This window comes from Ailuropoda melanoleuca, chromosome 3, assembly GCF_002007445.2.
Source record: "Ailuropoda melanoleuca isolate Jingjing chromosome 3, ASM200744v2, whole genome shotgun sequence".
Taxonomy (NCBI): domain Eukaryota; kingdom Metazoa; phylum Chordata; class Mammalia; order Carnivora; family Ursidae; genus Ailuropoda; species Ailuropoda melanoleuca.
In genome coordinates this window covers 86,868,995-86,888,591 of record NC_048220.1, presented here as the reverse complement: position 1 = coordinate 86,888,591, position 19,597 = coordinate 86,868,995, and the positions used below count along the sequence as shown (strand labels likewise).

The 19,597-nt window shown below is 47.2% G+C and overlaps 1 protein-coding gene across 1 annotated transcript in view; it reads right to left on the bottom strand.

The window, feature by feature from the left end:
* SH3PXD2B (SH3 and PX domains 2B) overlaps positions 1-1,947 on the bottom strand; it is a 102,339-nt gene extending 100,392 nt beyond the window's left edge. Inside the window, exon 1 of the mRNA XM_011221931.3 lies at positions 1,909-1,947. Coding sequence (XP_011220233.1) covers positions 1,909-1,947 — 39 coding nt within the window. The remainder of the gene's footprint in view (positions 1-1,908) is intronic.
* Positions 1,948-19,597: the final 17,650 nt, after the last annotated feature.

Genomic DNA, 19,597 nt, shown 5'->3' with positions numbered 1-19,597 from the left:
CCGCCCCCCGCGCCACCGCCCCGCCCCCCTTAAAGGGCCCGGCCCCGTTCCCGCCCCCGGCGCGAGGACCCGGCTGGCCCACGTCCGGCCTCCACCGCGCCTTTGTCCCGGAGCCCTTCGCCGGCGTCCAGGGGAGGAGACGGGCGCGCATCCGCCGGCCAGTCACTGACTGACCGGTCAATTCATTCCCGCACTCGCTCAGCTCAGGAGCCGCGGTCCAGCGCGGGATCTGAGGGCCAGGCTCCCGGGTTCAAATTCCGACTCTGCCGCTATCTATCCCGTGGCCTTGGGCGAGTTGCTTAACGTCCCTGGGCTCGGTTCCTTCATCTGTAAAATGGGCCTGCTACGACCGCCTGCCAACCAGGGCTGTCCTCCTCATGGGAAGATGCATGTGAAGCCATTGGCAATGTCTGGCCACGGTATAAAGTGTTGGCAGTTTTAAACCCAGACCGAAGCCTTGGGGATTCAGGGAGTAGTGAGAGGCCAGCAGCTTGTTTTCCCAGGTGTACACTCTGAGAGATGGGGAGAGAGGGAGATAAAAATCGCAACAAATCCAAGTACAGTATAATTGCAACAATAGTAGCAGAGCGGTGTAATAGGGTGGTGGATATGAGCGTAGGGCAGATGCATGCTTGGAACAGAGGCCACTGATTCCCAAATGTGGAGCACTTCCTCCATGCCAGGTGCAGTGCCTTCTTGCTTTTCTGAAACGTTCCTCTTGAATGCTCAAGACAACTCTGGGAGGAAAAGGCAGTTGGCCCATACTACAGAGGGGATGACTGAGAGCAGACTCCAGACTCACAGAACTGGTGGAAAGAACCCATCACTGTCTGGCTCTAGGGGTATTTCACAAGCTAAGGTGGCTGGGGCTGTAGTGCCTCCTAGCCCTGGCTTGGCTCAGAGTCATTTTCAGGTGGTGGCCGAACAAACGTCTGAATGAATGTACACATCAATGCACGGATAGGAGCCTGGCCAATGTCGTCACACTAGTAAGCAGGGGCTCTTTCCAACAAACTGCATTGCTCCTGTCTAGGCCTGAAAGAGCCCAGTGCTCCTTCCCACCCTGGATCCAAGGTCAGCCTTTGAAATACAGTCCCGGTCATCCAGGGGACGATGCTCCCCAGCATCCCGGGCTAGGATCCTGGATAGTAGGGTGCTGATGCACTTGGATCCACCCCTCCATTTGCCCCTCCAATTTCCTTGCCAGGTTTTACCACCCTGCTCTGGCCTCAGAGGATGGCCTGTATGGATTTCACAAATGGGCTCCCTGTACTCAGCTTCTTGTTGGGCTTGGCCAATGGGAGGCCCTGGCAGGAGACTGAGGGCAGAAGAAGAGAGAGGTCTAGGTATAATTTCCTGAGTTCTCTTCCTGCGGGGTTGTGCTTATCAAAGGTGGCCTTCCACACACCTTCTCCCTCAGGGTTCCTGGAACCACTTTTTTCCACTAAGGGTGTCACTGTTGAAAGTCTTGGGTACTGCACCATGCCCTCTGGGTTCCCCAAGCCCTGCCCACACCTTTGTAAGTGGGCTCTTCAGTAAACTTCTCTGGTGACCGTGTTTGAGGGAGACATCTGTCTCATGCCAGGACCCTCACTAATAGCATTTCTGTAAGGCACATTCTTTTGAAGCACAATCGCCAGTCAAGTGACTTGGAAATGTCCAGTATGTGGAAGGCCTGGCTTTTCTGTTCCTTTTACCTCATCCTCTGAATGAGCCAAGCCTTCCTAATAAGGCAGAACCACAGAAGGCAGACGCCAGAGGAAATCTGTGAATCAGCCAGCTTCCTCGGTTTTCCCAGAAAGGCAACGCGGCCAGGCCGCGAAGCGGCAAAGTTGGGTCTTCAGCCCTCCTGGGCTCACCTCCTCTGCTGTGGCAGGCCTGGCCGGGGAAGTCAGACTTTCCTCTCACCTGCCCGTAGCAGAAGATGCAGTACTTGCATCTTTCCATGTCCTTCCTTTGTCTCTCATTGTCTTCCTTTTTACTGTAGTAAAACATACATGACATAAAATTTACCATTTTAACCATTTGTAACTATATAGTTCTGTGGCATTAATTAAGTACATTCATGTTGTTGTGCAGTCATCACCAACATCCCCCTCTAGAACTTTTTTTATCTTCCCAAATTGAAACTCTGTACCCTATAAGCAATAACTCCCCATTCCTCCCTCCCCAGCACCTGGCAACCACCATTTACCAAGTGTGTGACCTTGGGCAAGTCACGTGACCTCTCTATACTCTATCTTCTGATGTGTAAGATGGGAAAGGAATAGCCACTGGACTCATTGGCTTGCTCTGGAGTCTAAATGAGATAATACGTGTAAAGTACATGTATTTTCGTTATTTTGCTATTAGCTGATCTGAGACAGCCAAACATCTCCCTTTAAGTGCATCCAAATCTCAAACCTAATTTTAATACTAACCCTGCCATGAACTACATCCACTCTTTCCCAATCCTGATCCTCTTTTTAGCCCCTGATTTTGTGTCCAGTCTCAGCTCCCACCAGTTGCCTTTGTTCTTTCCACATCCCCAAAATAGAAATGACTTGTTATCTCCGGAAGGAAATATATTCTGCTTTATCCTATCTGTATATCCTAGGGTAAGCGATTCATTTCCCCACCCTATCTGCCAGTAACCTCTTATTCAGCCTTCAAAGCCCAGCTTGAATGTCACTTCCTCCAGGAAGACTTCCATCCTAGATATATAATTGCTCCCCGCCCCCGCCCCCCACCCAGCTATCACCATGCCTTGTCAAAGCTATTATTACCTTCTTATAGATCAGATTCCTTTGCCAGACACTGAGCCCCCAAGGAGCTGGAATGAGTCTTATTTGTCTCAAGTCCCCCAGCATCTGGCACAGACTAGCATTGAGAGGCCCTGAGGAAATGCCTGTGGGATGAATGAATCCATCTCCATCTCCTTAATTCTAACCTAAGTTTTCTCCAGGGCTGGGCTTGCTTTTGTCCCTACCCATTCCCCAGGGACCTCTTCACACCAAGCTTCACTGTGTCCACACTCCTGGGAACACTGGCATTTTCCCTGATCGGGGTGTGAAGAGAACAGGGCAGAGAAAAAGGTAAATTTGCTGCCTAAGCTGACTTCATTCTTCTAAATTGCTGTTCTAGAAGTGCATTTTGCAAGCTCGAGAGCTGCAGACCATAGAAAATCAATGCTGAAGCCGACAGACCGCAGAATTCCATATGGCAGGTTTATCTGGGAGGGGGGCTACACATTCCAGGGGCATTGAGTCTATCATCCTGAATTCGGTTCTGGTCTTTCTGTGATTTTTGATGTCTGCCTGACTGTCAGGTTGTACTGCTCCCAAATTCTAAGTCCCCGGATGGACAGCCAGGCCCAGGGAGCTGAGGCCCTGCACATTTTCTTCCTCTCTTCATCAACTGTCTGAGATGCAATCAGGTCTCTTTCCAGAACAAAGGCAGGGCACTTTGAAAAGATTCTTCCCTCCAAGACTGTTGTCTGATTGACTGCCACAGCAAGATGCTCGCGACGAACACAGCCGAACGTATAAAAGCTTAGTGGCCAGGCACATGTGGTCCTGTGAAATAGGTCATGGCTTAAGGAAGTGGGCCTTAGAGCAAAGTTCCAGGTACCCAGGCTTCAGGGTAGAGCTTTGGGGGTGTGGAGAAGCTTCCAGGGGCTGGAAGAAGGAAAGCACAGCTTCCTTCCATCTTCTCCCTTTGCCTCGCTGCCATAATTATCTTCCTCCTAAAAGGAAGCTCTTTCCATAATCTTCCCCTGCGCAGAAACCCTCACTGTCTCCCACTGCTCATCGATGTTCATGTGCTAGAGGTTGGCATTCAAGGCCTCCGCGACCTGGATCCTTTAATGCTGCTTTCAGCCCTACCTGCTTTGTGTTTATAAATTGTGCCTATATCTGTCTTTTCCCCACTTTGTGAAGGAATGTGTGTGTCTGATCACCTACCAGGTGCTATGTATAGCGCCAGACATTCCACATCCATTTCTCTAGCGAATTTGTCCAAGAAACCTGTAGTGCGTATTATTTTTCCCATTTTCAAGTGAGAAAAGCAAAGCTCAGAGAAATTGCCCGGCGTCATAGCACAGAAAAGTGCTGAAGCAGGAACCAGAACTCAGACCCACTTAATGTCCTTATAAAAAAGATTCCAGAGAGCTCCCTCACCCCTTCTGCCATGTGAGGACACAGTGAGAAGGCAGCTGTTTTGTGAACTAGGAAGTGGGCTTTTACCACACTCCAAATCAGCACGTTGGTCTTGGAATTCCTAGCTCCCGGAACTGTGAGAAATAACTTTCTGTTGTTTATAAGCCAGCCAGTCTACAATATTGTTATTGTAGCCCAAATGGACTGACACCGCCAAAGCCATTCTCTGTCTCCAGCTAGATGGGTCTTTAGAAAAGGCAAGTTCATGGGGTGCCTGGGTGGCTTAGTCATTAAGCATCTGCCTTCAGCTCAGGGCGTGATCCCAGTGTTCTGGGATCGAGCCCCACATCAGGCTCCTTCGCTGGGAGCCTGCTTCTTCCTCTCTCACTCCCCCTGCTTGTGTTCCCTCTCTCGCTGGCTGTCTCTCTCTCTGTCAAATAAATAAATAAAATCTTAAAAAAAAAAAAAAGAAAAGGCAAATTCAATAATATCTATAAAGGCCAAGGCCTCATCATACTCAGGCCCCCACAGGGTCTGGCTTCTGCTGTCCTCTGGGCCCCATTTCACCCTCTCCCCCTGACACACTCCCCTCAAGCCGCTCTGGCCTTCTCTCCATTCCTAGAATATCCACCATTGAGCACATGCTGTTCCCTCCTCCTGGAAGGCTTTCCCCTCAACTGGCCCATTCCTGTCCTTCAGGCCTTAGTTTAAATGTCATCTCTTCTGAGACCATCCCTAAAGTAGCCCCCCTCCTCTCTCCCCCACGTGCATTTCCTTCACAGCACTTTCGGCTGTTGTGTGCTTTTATTGATCTCTCAATAGAGCGTCAGCTTCACGAGGTCAGTTCAGTCCATCTCATTCGTTCTTCTCTGCAATGCCCGCACAGCGCTCATGAGCTCGTAGTAAGTAAACAGCTGTTGAATAAATGGATGGCTTTCCTCTCCACGAGAAAAGCAGGGCCTCTTTTTCCCCACAGTGTCTGGACCTCTGGCAACTGCTCAGCAAATGTTTGTTGAAAGAATGGACGGATGAACAAATGGAGGTGTGAAAGTGTGAGCAATCACGATCGTAGAAAGGGTTTGGGCTACATTTCAGGTTAATGGGCACATACACCGGAGACCTCTGAGGGGACCAAGCCTGGTGACTCTCATCTTGTTCACAGAGCCTAGAGAAACTTGCAGAAAGATATTAAAACGTAGAGGTCACCTGTCCTTGAAAAGCTTCCCCAAATCAGACTGGGTGTGTTTCCTCATTCAGCCACAGGGTGGCAGCCAGCTCGTCACTGCTGCCAGGGCACCCCCTCCCCCACACTCTGGCCCCAGGTGCAAAAATTACTGTTTGATTGTCCCCAGTGCTTCCCACACCCCACATTGCCAGGTGAGTCTGACTGCTTGGTTACCCTATAAGTTTCTTGCATTGAATATGAAGGTTATAGTTCAGCCTTGCCTATTCAGATAAGGTGTGTCAGAGCATGATCCCGAAGTGCAGGCAGACCAGGGAGCCTAGTTATGTATTCACTAGTATTTATTTATCGCTTGTATACAAGCATTTATCACTTGCATACACGGTACTTATTGGATTCCTAATATGTGCCAGGCATTGCCTGAGGTGCTTAGGGTACCTCATTGAACTAAACAGGAAAAGATCCTTTTTCTTGTAACACTCATATTCTAGCAATAAACATAAGAAATAGGGAAATTGCATAGCACATTAGAAGGTAAAAATTGTTAGGAGGAAAATAAAAGTAATGCAGGCTAGTGGGGACTCCGAGGCTGAGGGTCAGGAGAGCAGGAAGCAATTTTCAATAGGGTAGAACGGGTAAGCTTCATTGAGGAGGTGACTTTGAGTACAGACTTGAAGGTGAGGCAGTGAGCCATGTCTGTGCCTGGGGGAAGAACCTTCCAGTAGGAGGGAACAGCCAGTGCAAAGGCAGGAGCATGGCTGGCATGTCTAGGAACAGAATGGAAGTCAGCGTGCTTGGAGGGGAGCAGGGAAAGGGAAGAGAAGCAGGACACATGGGGTCAAAGAGGTAATGGGGTACTGACTTCCAGAGGGCCTTGTAGGGACCATGGAATGCTGGCTTTGACCCTGAGGGGCAGCGTGATCTGATGTAGGTATCCGATGGCTCCGTCTGCTAGAATGAGAATAGATTCTAGCTCTCCGGGACACATGCTTGGATTGCAGTCTTCCACCCCCTATTCAGAGAGGGTTATGAGACTTGCTTGGGCATTGAAATGTGAACAGAAGCAAAGTGTATCACTTCCAGGCAGAAGGGCCAATAGGCAAGTTCACCCGTACTCTGTGCCTGGCAATGCTCCAGACGGCGGCTGCTCTGCCAGCCTGGCTCTGGGAGAGACTATGATGATGCTACGGTCTGAAGGTGACCCCTACCCCCCACATTCATAGGCTGAAAACCAGCCCCCAAGGTGATGATATTAGGAAGGGGGGCCTTTGGGAGGCAGAGCTTTCATGAATGGGGTTAGTGCCCTTGTGAAAGAGGCCCGAGAGAGCTCTCTTGTCCCTTCCACCATGTGAAAACACAACGAGAAGACTCCAACCATGTTGGCACGCTGATCTCAGACCTCTCAGCCTCCAGAACTGTGAGAAATAAATTTCTGTTGTTTATAAGCCACGCTATCTATTGTGTTTTGTTATAGTAGCCCAAATGGGCCAAGACAGGTGAGCAGAGCCCTTCTCCAGATCTGTGCTGAATGTGAGTGTGGAGCAAAACCATTGCTGGTTAAGTGGCTGGGCTTTTTGGTTTATTTGTTACTGCAGCATAACTTGGTCTATCCTGACTGCTGCTAGAAGCAAGGAGTGATGGGGAAGACCTGCTAGGAGGTTACTGGAATCATCCAGATGAGATGATGGCAGCTCAGACCGGAGTATTGGCAGTGGAGTTGCTGAGGATGGTGGATTCTGGATATGGTGAATTTTATCCTGTTGGGTGCCGGATATTTTTATATTCATATAAACACTGTTATTTGGAAATAGTTTGATTCTTTCTGATCTTATGAGCTGCATTTAATCTAGGGTTAATTTTTCTCCACGACTGAGGCAAGATCCTTCTTGGGTACCTAAATGATCCTGCGGGCATTTAGAAATGGGTGGGAACCTCATTGTGGAGTTTTCTGCTCTTGCTGTTTGAGAAAGTCACTCTTCCTGCCCCTGTGTGAGCTCTGTGTGCCTTTTCCTCTATTTTTAAAGGTGGTTCTTTGCCTGAGCTTGAGTAGTTTCCTCATGTGCACGTGCTGATAAATCATCCCCTGAATACTCAAAGGGGACCCTCTAGATCTCTGGAATTTTCTCTAAGAATCTTTCTTTTCTCTAATGCTTTGTCCTGCAAACTCTAGCTGCCTTGGCTTCCCTACACTCCCAGCTTCTCTGAAACTCAGGGAGGCTCCCAAGGTTTCTCTGTCAGCTGTGGTTGGGGCATCATAGGGCTCCCCTTAATTGTTTCTTTCCTCTCTGGAGTCACTGTCTTTGTTGTTGATGTCCAATATGTCAACTGCCATGGCTTCATACATCTTATGCCACTTTTTAGTTATTGCAGATGGGAGGGTAAATCTGGCCTCTGCTAGTTCATCTTGACCAGAAGCCCTATATTGCATTTTGATACTGAAACCATGCAAAGGATTGCCCATCATTCATGAAACAATGCTATTGAAGGCAAGAGAAATTGCCTGATCTCTTCACATAGATGACATCAATTTCAAAGCAATGAGAGGCTCATATGACCTCTTGGCAACCTAATTTTCTCCTTTTGGTAGGACATCAAATAATGCTGTCTGTAGTAATTAATGGCATTTTGGAGTTGATAAAATATAACATTTCATGGTCTGTGTCTGAGGATTGCAACACCTGGAATCCTATGGGTCTATTTCTGTGGTCTTTTGTTTCTGTTGTTTCTAGTTTATTTTTGTCTTGTCTCCTCATGTCTTCAATTTTTTCCCCCTAGACATTTTATTTGAGAAAGTATTTGTAGAAATAGTTTGAGGCCTAACATGATATTAGCTTCCTTCATAAATGATTTTGGGGTTCCAGGCTTAGTCCTGCCAAGTCAGCCTGCCGTCAATCCATGGCTGGCTTCCTTCTGATTCATGCTTATTCCTAGAAGGGAGCCTACAGAGTCCCAGCCTGAAGTAGGGACTTTATGAAGGTCCCTACCTCTGGCAGGAATTCTAAGCTGTGCCAAGCTAGCACCTTGAACCTAACAAAAGGGCAATTGGTCACATTGGCAAATACCTCCAGAATAAGACTGGCCCTGAGTTCTTTGGTCACCAATCTGGGTTCCTGGCCCAGGACACATATATTATTATATCTTTGATGTTTTTTGAGAGATTTAAAAATATGTCCAGCTTAAAAAAAACTTATAGTACTATTAACCTACCATTAATATCACATTTGCATTTTTGTTAATTTGCTTATTTACACAAGTATTATACTGCACTTACCTTGGGACAGGCACCTCTAAGCACTCTCTATAACAACTCAATCCTTACAGCAGGACTACGGGGTAGATACTATTTTTGTTCCCATTTTGCAGACAAAGAAATTGAAGTACAGAGAGATTCAATGATTTGTTCAAGGTCTCACAGCTGATGAGTGGCAGACCCAGAATTTGAACTGAAGCCATCTGTCTGCAGAATTCCTGTGATCATGTCCATGGCTGCATGTGAATTTGTGGCCACAATGGTGACTAGTGTATGAAGGGACCAGTTTTCTGCTGGCGGCCCTGAGAAAGTCATGTTTAAGCAGAGAACTGATGGATAAGTAGGACTCACCTGATCCGAGGATTGGGAGGCAGACCACAGGTCCAGAGATGGAACATTCAAGGAATGGTGGGAAGGCGTTTGAGATGCTTTCCTTCCCTTCTCCCAGAAGGATGACTCCTCAGTTGGGCCTGTGGGATCAAGCAACCAGTCACCTGAAGCTCTGGCCACTTGGTGACACATCTTTGAACGGCTCCCCTCCTGTCCCTCCCTCCCACTCCCTCAATCTCGGTCTCCAGCCAAGTGCCTCCTCGGCCTCAAGGTCCACTTTCCTAGGACCCCGGCTGGACAAAGGCGTCCACTCTGGAGCTGTGAGGCGACCTCTTCTGCTGGGGCACTGATTGGCAGATCACGTGAAATGGCAGAAAAGGGTCAGACAGACCTCCCGAAAGAAGCAGGGATGGGAGTGAACACAGAGTCCTGGCTTCCTCTCAAGCCTGGGTTCAGAGTCTTCTGGAGGCCTGACATCTCTGTCTTGTAGTTAATCAAGACACCCAGTGTTCCCTTAGTCCCCCTTTGTACTTAATCCAATGTAGTAGGTATGAAACTGAGGCCACAGATGTAGGCATCCAAGAGAGAACTGATTTCTTAATTTTCTTAAATCGACTAATTGTTGACAGTCTCTCACCTGGGGGGTTGTTGGGGAAATTAATCTCAGCCACTCTCAAGGCAACCCCTCCCCTAGGCTCTGACAGGGCCGCTTCTTTCCAGCCATCGTATCCAGCCATTTTTGTGAATCTGCCCATGGCTCTAGCCCACGTGGTCCTTTCATGTCCCCTGCTCAGCACGTCCACACTCTGCTAGGGGTGCCGGAACTCTGGGGGGCACTTAGAGGACGCTGCAGGCCGGGGTCCAGCCTCTCTGGTCATCCCCAGGGTCTCTGCAGAACACCCATCTCTCCTCAAGGTGCAGCTCGAGAGGGGACACAGATCTCTTCTACAGACCCTTTCACTCCTCCCAAGCCTGGGGAGGAGAGCTCTTTTTGTCCTGGGGGAAATCCCTTGGTGATGCCCACCAGCCAGAGAGCCCAGGCACATGCCTGTGGGCAAACAGAGCTGGATGTATCACCTGGCACATCGAGCGGGACACACACCATGGGGAGCTGTGGCATCTGGGTAAGACAGGTTAGCGGGGGCTTATTAGAGAGTTGGGGTCTGTGTTAGGGGCTGTGGGGATTTGTTCTGGATTGGGTGCTATCAGAAAGTGGGGTAATTAGGCGATTGGGTAATCCTTTGTGCCCGGGAGGCGATAGTCGCTCAAGGGAGGTGGGAGGGGATGTTTGCTCATTTAAGGGATTGCTTGAGAGTCTGTTTTTATCTCTGCTTGGGTGTGACTAAGAAGTGGCCCTTTTGGTTCCGTTCCATCACCATCACGGAATATCCGCATCTGACACTGGCGTCCTGGGAGGTTGTGTGTGTTCAGGATGGACCAGCGCAGCCTGGCTGGGAGCAGGGGACCATCAGAACCACTTCTTTCTTTTTCATCCTCTTCTTCAAGCCTGTTCTCATTAGGGAAACTCTGTTCTTCCTTGGGTTTGGAAAGGAAAATGCCTTGTCTCAAATCTCCTAAGAGACAAGGAACCTGGAGCCTCCTACTTGCTTGAATTGGAGAGAGGAAGCATGTCTATAGGGAGGAAGTAGGAATTCGTTGTAGACATGTGTTTCTGGCCTCATGAGCTTGAGGTTTCTACTGAGTCTAACCAGGGTCCTAATGTCAGGAAGGGGACTTGGCTTTAGAGAACCAAAGTGCGGAGGAGGAAAATGTGGGGTCTAGAGTATATAGCCAGCAAGGCGTAATAAACCTGGATTCTAAAAAGTAGTTATTTAGTTGTAGACAGATCTTTTATGTTGAGAAAGAGGTACAGTTTGCATTGATGATATGAGTCCTGGGCCTTGATGTGCTGGAAAACATTGCAGCAAAAGAGATAAAGCAGAATAGAAGGAAATAGAAAGAAACCCAGAACAGGAGGGTGTGTTACAACACCTGTCTCCCTCTAATAGATCAAATAGACAGGAGATATATACGGACACAGAACAGCGATTCTTGACCTTTTTGGAGAATCTAATGAGCTCAATGAACACTTGCTTCAGAAAAACGTGCTTCTGCAGGTATGCCAGTATTTTTCACATAACTTGGGGGCTCTTTACGTCCCCTAGGAGCTCCATGAGTCCCTGACAGGGAAGACTTCAATCATAAACCAGCCTGAGTTTAGCAATCAGACTTAAATTTGAATCTCAGCTCCATGCTTCTCATTGTGTGACAAGTTACTGAATGCTTCTAAGCCCTAATTTTCCCATCAGTACCTGAGATCACAATAGACATTTCTTGCAGGGGGGTTTACATGAGCAAACAGGTGGAAAGGGCGTGGCACAGAGCCTGTCCCATGGCAAGCCCTCAATGGAGGGTGACTCTTACAACTGGTTTCATGGACATACATGAAACTTTCTACTTTGCAAACAAAGAATCTACCTTCTTTATGCTGTTCATGCACCAACTGCAAAAATGGATCCTACCTGAAGCCACTAAGAACAGTTAAACACAAAAGGGAGAAAGCATATTGTCCGTATTGCTTACCCGCGAGGCAATAAAACAAAGACATAAAGAACACTAATATAAGCTAAAAGAAAAAAAACTCAAACTGCTTAGAATTAGGAAAAACAAAAACAAAACCCGTTCTCCTGAATAGATCTTGGACCCAGGAGAAAACGAATGAAATGTGCCCTTACTGTAATTGAGAAGCTGTTGGTGTTTCTGCCTGGGGTACCTCAGTTTCCTGGTGTCTGGCAGCACCCAGGGCCATGTTCTTTTCACAGCAGAGCTGGGGACAGGGTGTGGAGGTTCCCGTAGGCACTGAGCAGTGCGGGAGGACCTGCGGGCCAAGACCAGGGGAGATGAGCCGCCTGGGAGTAGAGCCAGGACCCATGATGACTTTGACTGTGGCAATGGCCCTGGGCGTGAAATTAATCACAAGGGAAATGATTCAGGAAGCTTTACAAATGGATGCATTAAATGGCACTGGGGACAATTGGGAAGTACCGCAAGGAATGGAGATCAGTATTTGTTGCTCTGAACTAAACAGGCAAGTATAGAATATCAAGACACTGAATGGAAAACAAATGAAAATAATATAGGAAATGGAAGAAAGGAATTAATATGTTACAGAGTAAAAAAGGCAAAAGGAACAATTCGATGAGAGAAAGATATATAACTGAGCTGTACTTAAAAGCCAGCTGGTGCAGGGAGGGGCTGGAACGAATGGAAGGAAGAGCTCCGAGATGGATGGCTCTAGGTTGGAAGGTATTAAGTCAGGAGGGGGGTGGATCTTCCCGGCACTCCTAAGGTTTCTGCTCTGACAGAAGACTGGGCAATGCAAGACCGTTTTTGTAAATGTCCCTGGTGAATTAGTAGCCTGAATGTCAAAAGGAAGCAAGGTAATGAAGGCAATGGTGACAAGTGATTGAGACGCATTTGTTACTGGTCCAGGGACGGGTCCTGAGCCTTGGCGAGTGTGCTGGGGGAAAAGGTAAGAAGTGATCACGGACAAAGATGAACAGAGTTTTGCAAGAAGGCAGAATGGTCTGAGTGAGGAACTTTTCATCCTCCATAAAAGAATTGTGAGATTAGGGGCGCCTAGGTGGCTCAGTCAGTTGAACGTCTGCCTTCGGCTCAGGTCATGATCTTGAGGTCCTGGGATCGAGCTCCCTGCTCAGCGGGGAGCCTGCTTGTCCCCCTCCCCCACTCATGCTCTCTCTTATTTTCTCTCTCTCAAATAAAAAAATAAAATCTTTTTTAAAGAAAGAACTGTGAGATACATTTAAAACAAATCATTGCAGGGCAAAGAGCACCACCAAGCCCATTACATTTTCCAGATGATTATGGAAAAATCCTGCTGGATATGAAGATGGTAAGAGGTGCCAAATTAAATGCCAAGCATGCAGTGACTATTGTAGAATTCATTTAATAGCCAACATTAACTGCCTGCTCCCCACGTCCCAGGCACTATGGTCATAAGGACATCTAATACTTACCTGACACCTTCTGAGCTCTGGTCTAATCTCTGTACATATATTAGTTTATTTAATCCTTGCAGCAACAGTGAGAGGGAGGTGCCATTGTTCTTCCCATTCTGGAGATGAGAAAACTGAAGCACAGAAGAATTAAATAATTTCACAAGGCGAGGCCAGGATTATGGTGAGCTGAGTGAAGCACTCACAAAATTGAAAGGGGGTGCCAAAACACTCAGTAATAAAGGTAAATAATATATTCATGAAGTATTTATTAACAAACAAAATCAATGCAAAAAATATGACAGAAGTACCAGAATCTTCAATAAAGGCAGGATCTGCAAGGTCGCACAGTACCTAAGAAGCAGAGCCAGGATCTGAACCCAGACAGCTGGCTGCCGAATTCATGCTATTTACTACCCCGCACTGCATTCAGAATCGACCAGCGGGCCACAGCTGCCTTCTCCTCCACTCTATGCTCAGTGTCTCGCCCAAGCCTGGCATGGTAGGTTTGTAGTAGGTCTGCTGTTAAAGTTTGTTGACAGCATGTGAAATGAACACATGGGCCCTGTTCTTAAAGGACCCATACTCATCCAGCACGTGCCCATCCTAGGGTTATGCTAAGGGCTTGGCGTGTGTCACAGACACTGCACATACCTTATAGGGTACTCCTGTTATAATTAATACGTCAGGATAAAGGCTGTGGTTACGGATAAGTCACTGGCGGTGGGAGCGCAGGATTAGGAAGGATGACTTCAGTCCTGTAATGCCCATGGCAGGCTTTCAGAGGGGCTGACATTTGAGCTGGGCCTTCAGGAGGTGAGGGATTTCTCCAGCTGGGAAGGGGGGATGCTACCTGGAGACATGGCTGGGTACTCATGCATTGTTCAGTCAGGAAAGTTGGTCCACAGAGTCATGTTTATAATGCGATACCGTCTATGTCGAGAAACATTTTCCAAGTGTGCATATGCTGCATGCATGCACGGGGAAGGGTCTGGGGGGAGGAACAGCAAACTCCGGGGACAGCTGCATGAGGGTGTGGGAGACTGGGGAAATGTCCAGGGAATCCTGACCCTTTTTTCTTTCTTTCTTTCTTTCTTTCTTTCTTTCTTTCTTTCTTTCTTTCTTTCTTTCTTTCTTTCTTTCTTTCTGCTTTTCTTTCAGATTTTATTTATTTATTTGAGGAAGAGAGAGAGAGAGCATGAGTGGTGGAGGGAGAAGCAGACTCCCGCTGAGCAAGGAGTCCGACTCAGGGCTCCATCCCAGGACCCTGGGATCATGACCTGAGCTGAAGGCAGATGCTTAACCAACTGAGCCACCCAGGTGCCCCCAGGCTTTGCTTTTAAAGAATAAGAAGAGAGCTATTACTGCTTGTTTAATTAAAAATTAATTTTTCGAATAGATTGAGGAGGATCTCTAGGAACTCATATGGAGTAGTTTCTAAGATGTATTTTTAAGTGAATAAAAAAAACACAAAGTGCAAAAAAGTACGTACAGTATGTGATCTTTTTGTAAGAGAGAAATAAGAGCATGCATACATATCTATATGTACTTGTCCTTATTTGTTTTGTAAAAATGGAACACGGGAAGAGTAAGGCAGAAATAATGAAAATGAAAAAAAAAAAAGAAAAAGAAAAAGAAAAAAAAACCCCTAAATAATGAAAATGATCACCTATGGGAGTAAGTGTGAATAGGGCAGGGACGATAAGAATGAAAGAGTCACTATCTTTTTATAGTTACTTACTTTACAGCCATGTAAGTAGTTTACCTGATCAAAAAAAAATATTAAATGGCAATGTTGGGGAAAGCAAACTTAGAACTGACGCAGAGAGAAGCAAATGAACTTGTCAAATTGGTGATAACCATACAGACAAAGAAAGCAATTCCAGGGGCGCCTGGGTGGCTCAGTCGTCAAGCGTCTGCCTTTGGCTCAGGTCATGATCCCAGGGTCCTGGGATTGAGCCCCACATCAGGCTCCCTGCTCAGCGGGGAGCCTGCTTCTCCCTCTGCCACTCCCCCTGCTTGTGCGCGCTCTCTCTCTCTCTCTCTCTCTCTCTCTCTCTCTCTCTCTCTCTCTCGCGCTGTGACTCCATACTCAGTCGGATACAGTGAAAGGATGAAAGGAACCTCAAACAGATCACGAACTTTACTCAGTAGGGTTTCTGTGTTGGTGTTGTGTGTGCCATTGGTGTGGTAATTTGTGTGTACTGTGGAATGAAGTTAATATACTGATGTTATTGCAAGCCAGCGTTCTCCCTCTGGAAGAAGGAAGATATGATATGGAGGTGGGGGAAGTGCAAAAGAAACCTACGGTGTTGAACTTGAATCAGAACAACCATAAACTAATAACTAACACTGAACTAAGGCAGCAGCGAGCACCACTATCCCCCAGACCTTGGTTTCTAAATACATTACAAGTTGCTCCTGGATGGAATGGCTGATTCCAGGGTTGGGGCAGGGAGAGTACGAGGCGAGTCTGGGGCACAGGGAAGTGCTCAAGGACTGGTGGGGACAAAAATGAAGGAGAAGGAGGGCATATGAGTCTGGTTGAAGGGGCTCCCGCTGGCCAATTGGGGATGGTTTAGACATCAAAAGAGGAGCAATGGGAATGGATTATAATATATTGAATTTAAAAAATTCATGAGTTTGTAATGATACTGAAGAAGAAGAAAGAGAGTTCTCTTTTACAGCAGAGTGTCTCATAATAAATTTAGAAGGGATGAAAGAAGTAGAAAGCCACCATTTTTTGTAACCGATAATGGATTCAGGCAAAGATCATGAATGAATACTAAAACCAATAGGTCGTTGAGCAGAATATTCACATGGTCTTGAAGAACTGCTCCACATGTTACTTACCAATTATAGGAACGGGGTCCAGTGGAGCCATCTGGCAGACATTCCCTTCACTGAGTATGACAGCCATTGAGTTTGCCCTGTTCCAATCTCTCTTCAAGAGGACCCCCTGTGGGGGGCATATCTGGCTGACAGCCTCAGCTGCCACACCCTCGGACCCACCTCTGGTCCATTCAGGCCACGCTTAACCTGGGCTGCTACCAGCCAGGACAGAACACAGTGGGGGGCTGAGAACCGGACTTTTCTTGCCTTCTGTGGGATGCCCCTACTGGGCAACTTAAGCTTGGGGACTTCCCTTAGGTCTAGCCAAGAACTTTTTTTTTTTTTAAAGATTTTATTTATTCATTCGACAGAGATAGAGACAGCCAGCGAGAGAGGGAACACAAGCAGGGAGAATGGGAGAGGAAGAAGCAGGCTCATAGCGGAAGAGCCTGATGTGGGGCTCGATCCCATAATGCCCGGATCACTCCCTGAGCTGAAGGCAGACGCTTAACTGCTGTGCCACCCAGGCGCCCCTAGCCAAGAACTTTTATTTAAAGAAACAGCAAAGACAATCCTAAAATTTGTGTGGAACCACAAACGACCCCAAATAACAAAAGCAATCTTGAGAAAAAAGAACAAAGCTGAAGGCACACCCTGATTTCAAACTATATGACAAAGCTATAGTAATTGAAACAGTATGGTACTGGCATAAAAACAGACGCATAGACCAACGGGACAGAAATGAGAGCTTAGAAGTAAATCCATGCATATAGTCAGCTAATATTTGACAAGGGAACCAAGAATACTCAATGGAGAAAAGATAGTCTCTTCAGTAAAAGGTGCTGGGAAAACTGGATAGTCACATGCAAAAGAATGAAACTGGATGCCTATCTTATCACTCACAAAAATTAACTACTCAAAATAGATTAAAGACCTATGTGTAAGACCTGAAATTGTAAAACTCCTAGAAGAAAACATAGGGAGAAATGTCTTTGACATTGGTCTTGGCAATAAGCTTTTGGATATGACACTAAAAGCATATGTAAGAAAACCAAAAATAAACAAGTGAGGCTACGTCAAACTAAAAATCTTCTGCATAACAGAAAAAATAATCAACAGAATGAAAAAGCAACCTACAGAATGGGAGAAAATATTTGCAAACCATCTCCCTGATAAGGGGGGTTAATATCCAAAATATATAAGGAACTCATACAGCTCAACAGCCAAAAACAAATAATCCAATTTAAAAATGGGCAAAGGACCGGAATAGGCATCTTCCCACAGAAGACATACAAAGGGCCAACATTTATACGAAGAGGTGCTTAACATCACTGATCACCAGGGAAATGCAAATCAAAACCACAATGAGGTATCACCTCACGCTTGTTAGAATGTCCGTTATCCAAAACACAAGACATAACAGGTGTTGGTGAGGATGTGGAGAAAAGGAAACCCTTGTGCACTGTTGGTGGGAATGCAGACTCATGCAGCCACTCTGGGAAAGAGTATAGAGATTCCTCAAAAAATTAAAAGTAGAACTACCATATGACCCAGCAATTCCACTACTGTACATACAGACAAAGGAAATGTAATCGCTGTCTTGAGGAGATCTCTGTACCCCCATGTTTACTGCGGCATTATTCATGGTAGCCAAGACATGGAAACAACCTGCTTATTAAGATGGATGAGTGGAAAAAGAAAATGTGATTATATATTTCTCTCTCTCTCTCTCTATATATATATGGTGTACAAATGAGGTACACACACACACACACACACACACACACACACACACAGGAATATCATTCAGCCATAAAAAAGAAGGAAATCTTGCCCTTTGAGATAGTGTGAATGGAACTTGAGGGCATTATGCTAGGTGAAGTAAGTCAGACAGAGAAAGACAAATACTGTATGATCTCACTTGTGCATGGATTCTAAAAACCCGAACTCATAGAATCAGAGAATAGATTGGCTATTGTCAGGAGCTTGCAGGTAGGGGAAATGGGTGTAGGGGGACACAGTTCCAGTTATAAGATGAATAAGTCCTGGGGATGTAATGTACAGCATATCTAGTTAACAGGACTATAGCTAACGGTACTCTTTTGTCTGCTTGGAAGTTCCTAAGAGAGTAGATCTTAAAAGTCCTTAGCATGCGTGTGTGCACAAACACACACGCACACACACACACAAATGGCACCTACATCAGGCCATGTGTGAACTAACCTTACTGTGGGAATCATTTTGCAATATACACATATACCAAATCAACACTTCATACACCCTAAACTCACACCATGTTATATGTCAATTATATCTCGATAAATCTGGGGGGAGAAAGGAAGGCAATCCCCCCAAACCGTTTAATGCTGTGCTCTTCTCACTTTCTCTGTCGGTACCTGTAGTCCAGTGTGTGCAGGGTCTCAGCTCCGTGAGGTGGGCCGCGCTAGCGTTCCCGTGGCGAAGCGTCAAGTGAGCATCGCCGTCGTTCCACGTCACCACGTTTGTGGGGGTTTGCTGCAACGGCCGTAGGAAACGACTGGGATTCCCTATTACAGATGAGGGAATGGAGAATAACTCACAAAGGTTATTCAACCCGCTCAGCAGTGCACTGGTTAGAACAGGCCAAGCGATGCTGTGGTAACAATCAACCCTAGATCTCATGGACAAGAATTCCTTTCTCACTCATGTAAGGCTGGCCGTGAATCTCAGCAAGTCTCCAGGGCTGCTCTTCTCCATGTGGGGGCTCAGGGATCCAGCAAATTAGATCCTAAGGCTTTTTTCAACGCCCACGTGAGGCTTCGTTGGTGGCCCTGGGAGGGAAGGGGGCATCGAGAGAATCGCCTATGTGCTTTTCACTGCTTTGGTCTGGAGGTTACCTCTGACATTTCCATTCACATGTCGCAGGCCAGACTGGTCATGTGACTCTGCCTCATGGCAGGAGGCTGAGGAATATAAGGAAGCAAATGGAATATTTGATGAGTCATCCTATCCACACCATAACCAGTAGAGATGGAAATGAAATTTAATTAAAATAACACTAACTAGCATTTCCCTAGCATCTTCCACGAGCCAGGCCCTATACTAAGTGTTGGGCACGTATCATCCTAAACAACCCTGTGACCAATGCACTGTTATCCTTATTTTAAAGATGAGGAAAATGAGGCCCAGAAAAGTTCGATAACTGGGCCAAGGTCACACAGCTGGTAAGTGGCAGAGCTGGGACTTGAAGGGGGTGGTCTGGCTTCGAACTGCACTCTTAGCCGCCATGCTGTTCGGATGCAAAGGGCAGCCTGCCTACTAACCGTGAGGGATGTCCAGCCTGGCCAGAGCATGAGAACGAGGGACCGTGACGCTTGCGGGGGCCGATGAAGCAGCACGAGCCACAACACAAGGCCGCGGTGGGCCCCCGAGGGCGCTGTGCAGGGAGGCATACTTAGATCTGCGTTTCTGCAGTTGTGGGATGGAAAGCCGGCCAGAGTGGGGCAAGAGGTGGTGAGGAGACTGGCAAGGAGGAAGTGCCATTGTTCAAGACAGGATGGGGGCGCCTCATTGAAGATGCATCCTGGGGGGATGGAGGGAAAGGAGGAACCTTCAGGTCCAGAGCTGGCTCCTGGTCCCAGCCCCCCACCCTGGCTCTGGCTGGGGGTCAGCTGTCACCTTCCGAAACGAACTGAATTCCAGTGGAGGCAGCGGGGCTGGCTAAAGGCTTGGATGAGAGCATGAGGGAGCAGAGAGAGTGAAGAAAGGCGCGTGAACCCTCCTGTCCACAGATACGTCTCTGGAATGGGAGTCAGGAGCTGTGGCCCCAGGATGGTTGAACGTGGCAGTGAGAGGCAGCCGAGTAAGCAGG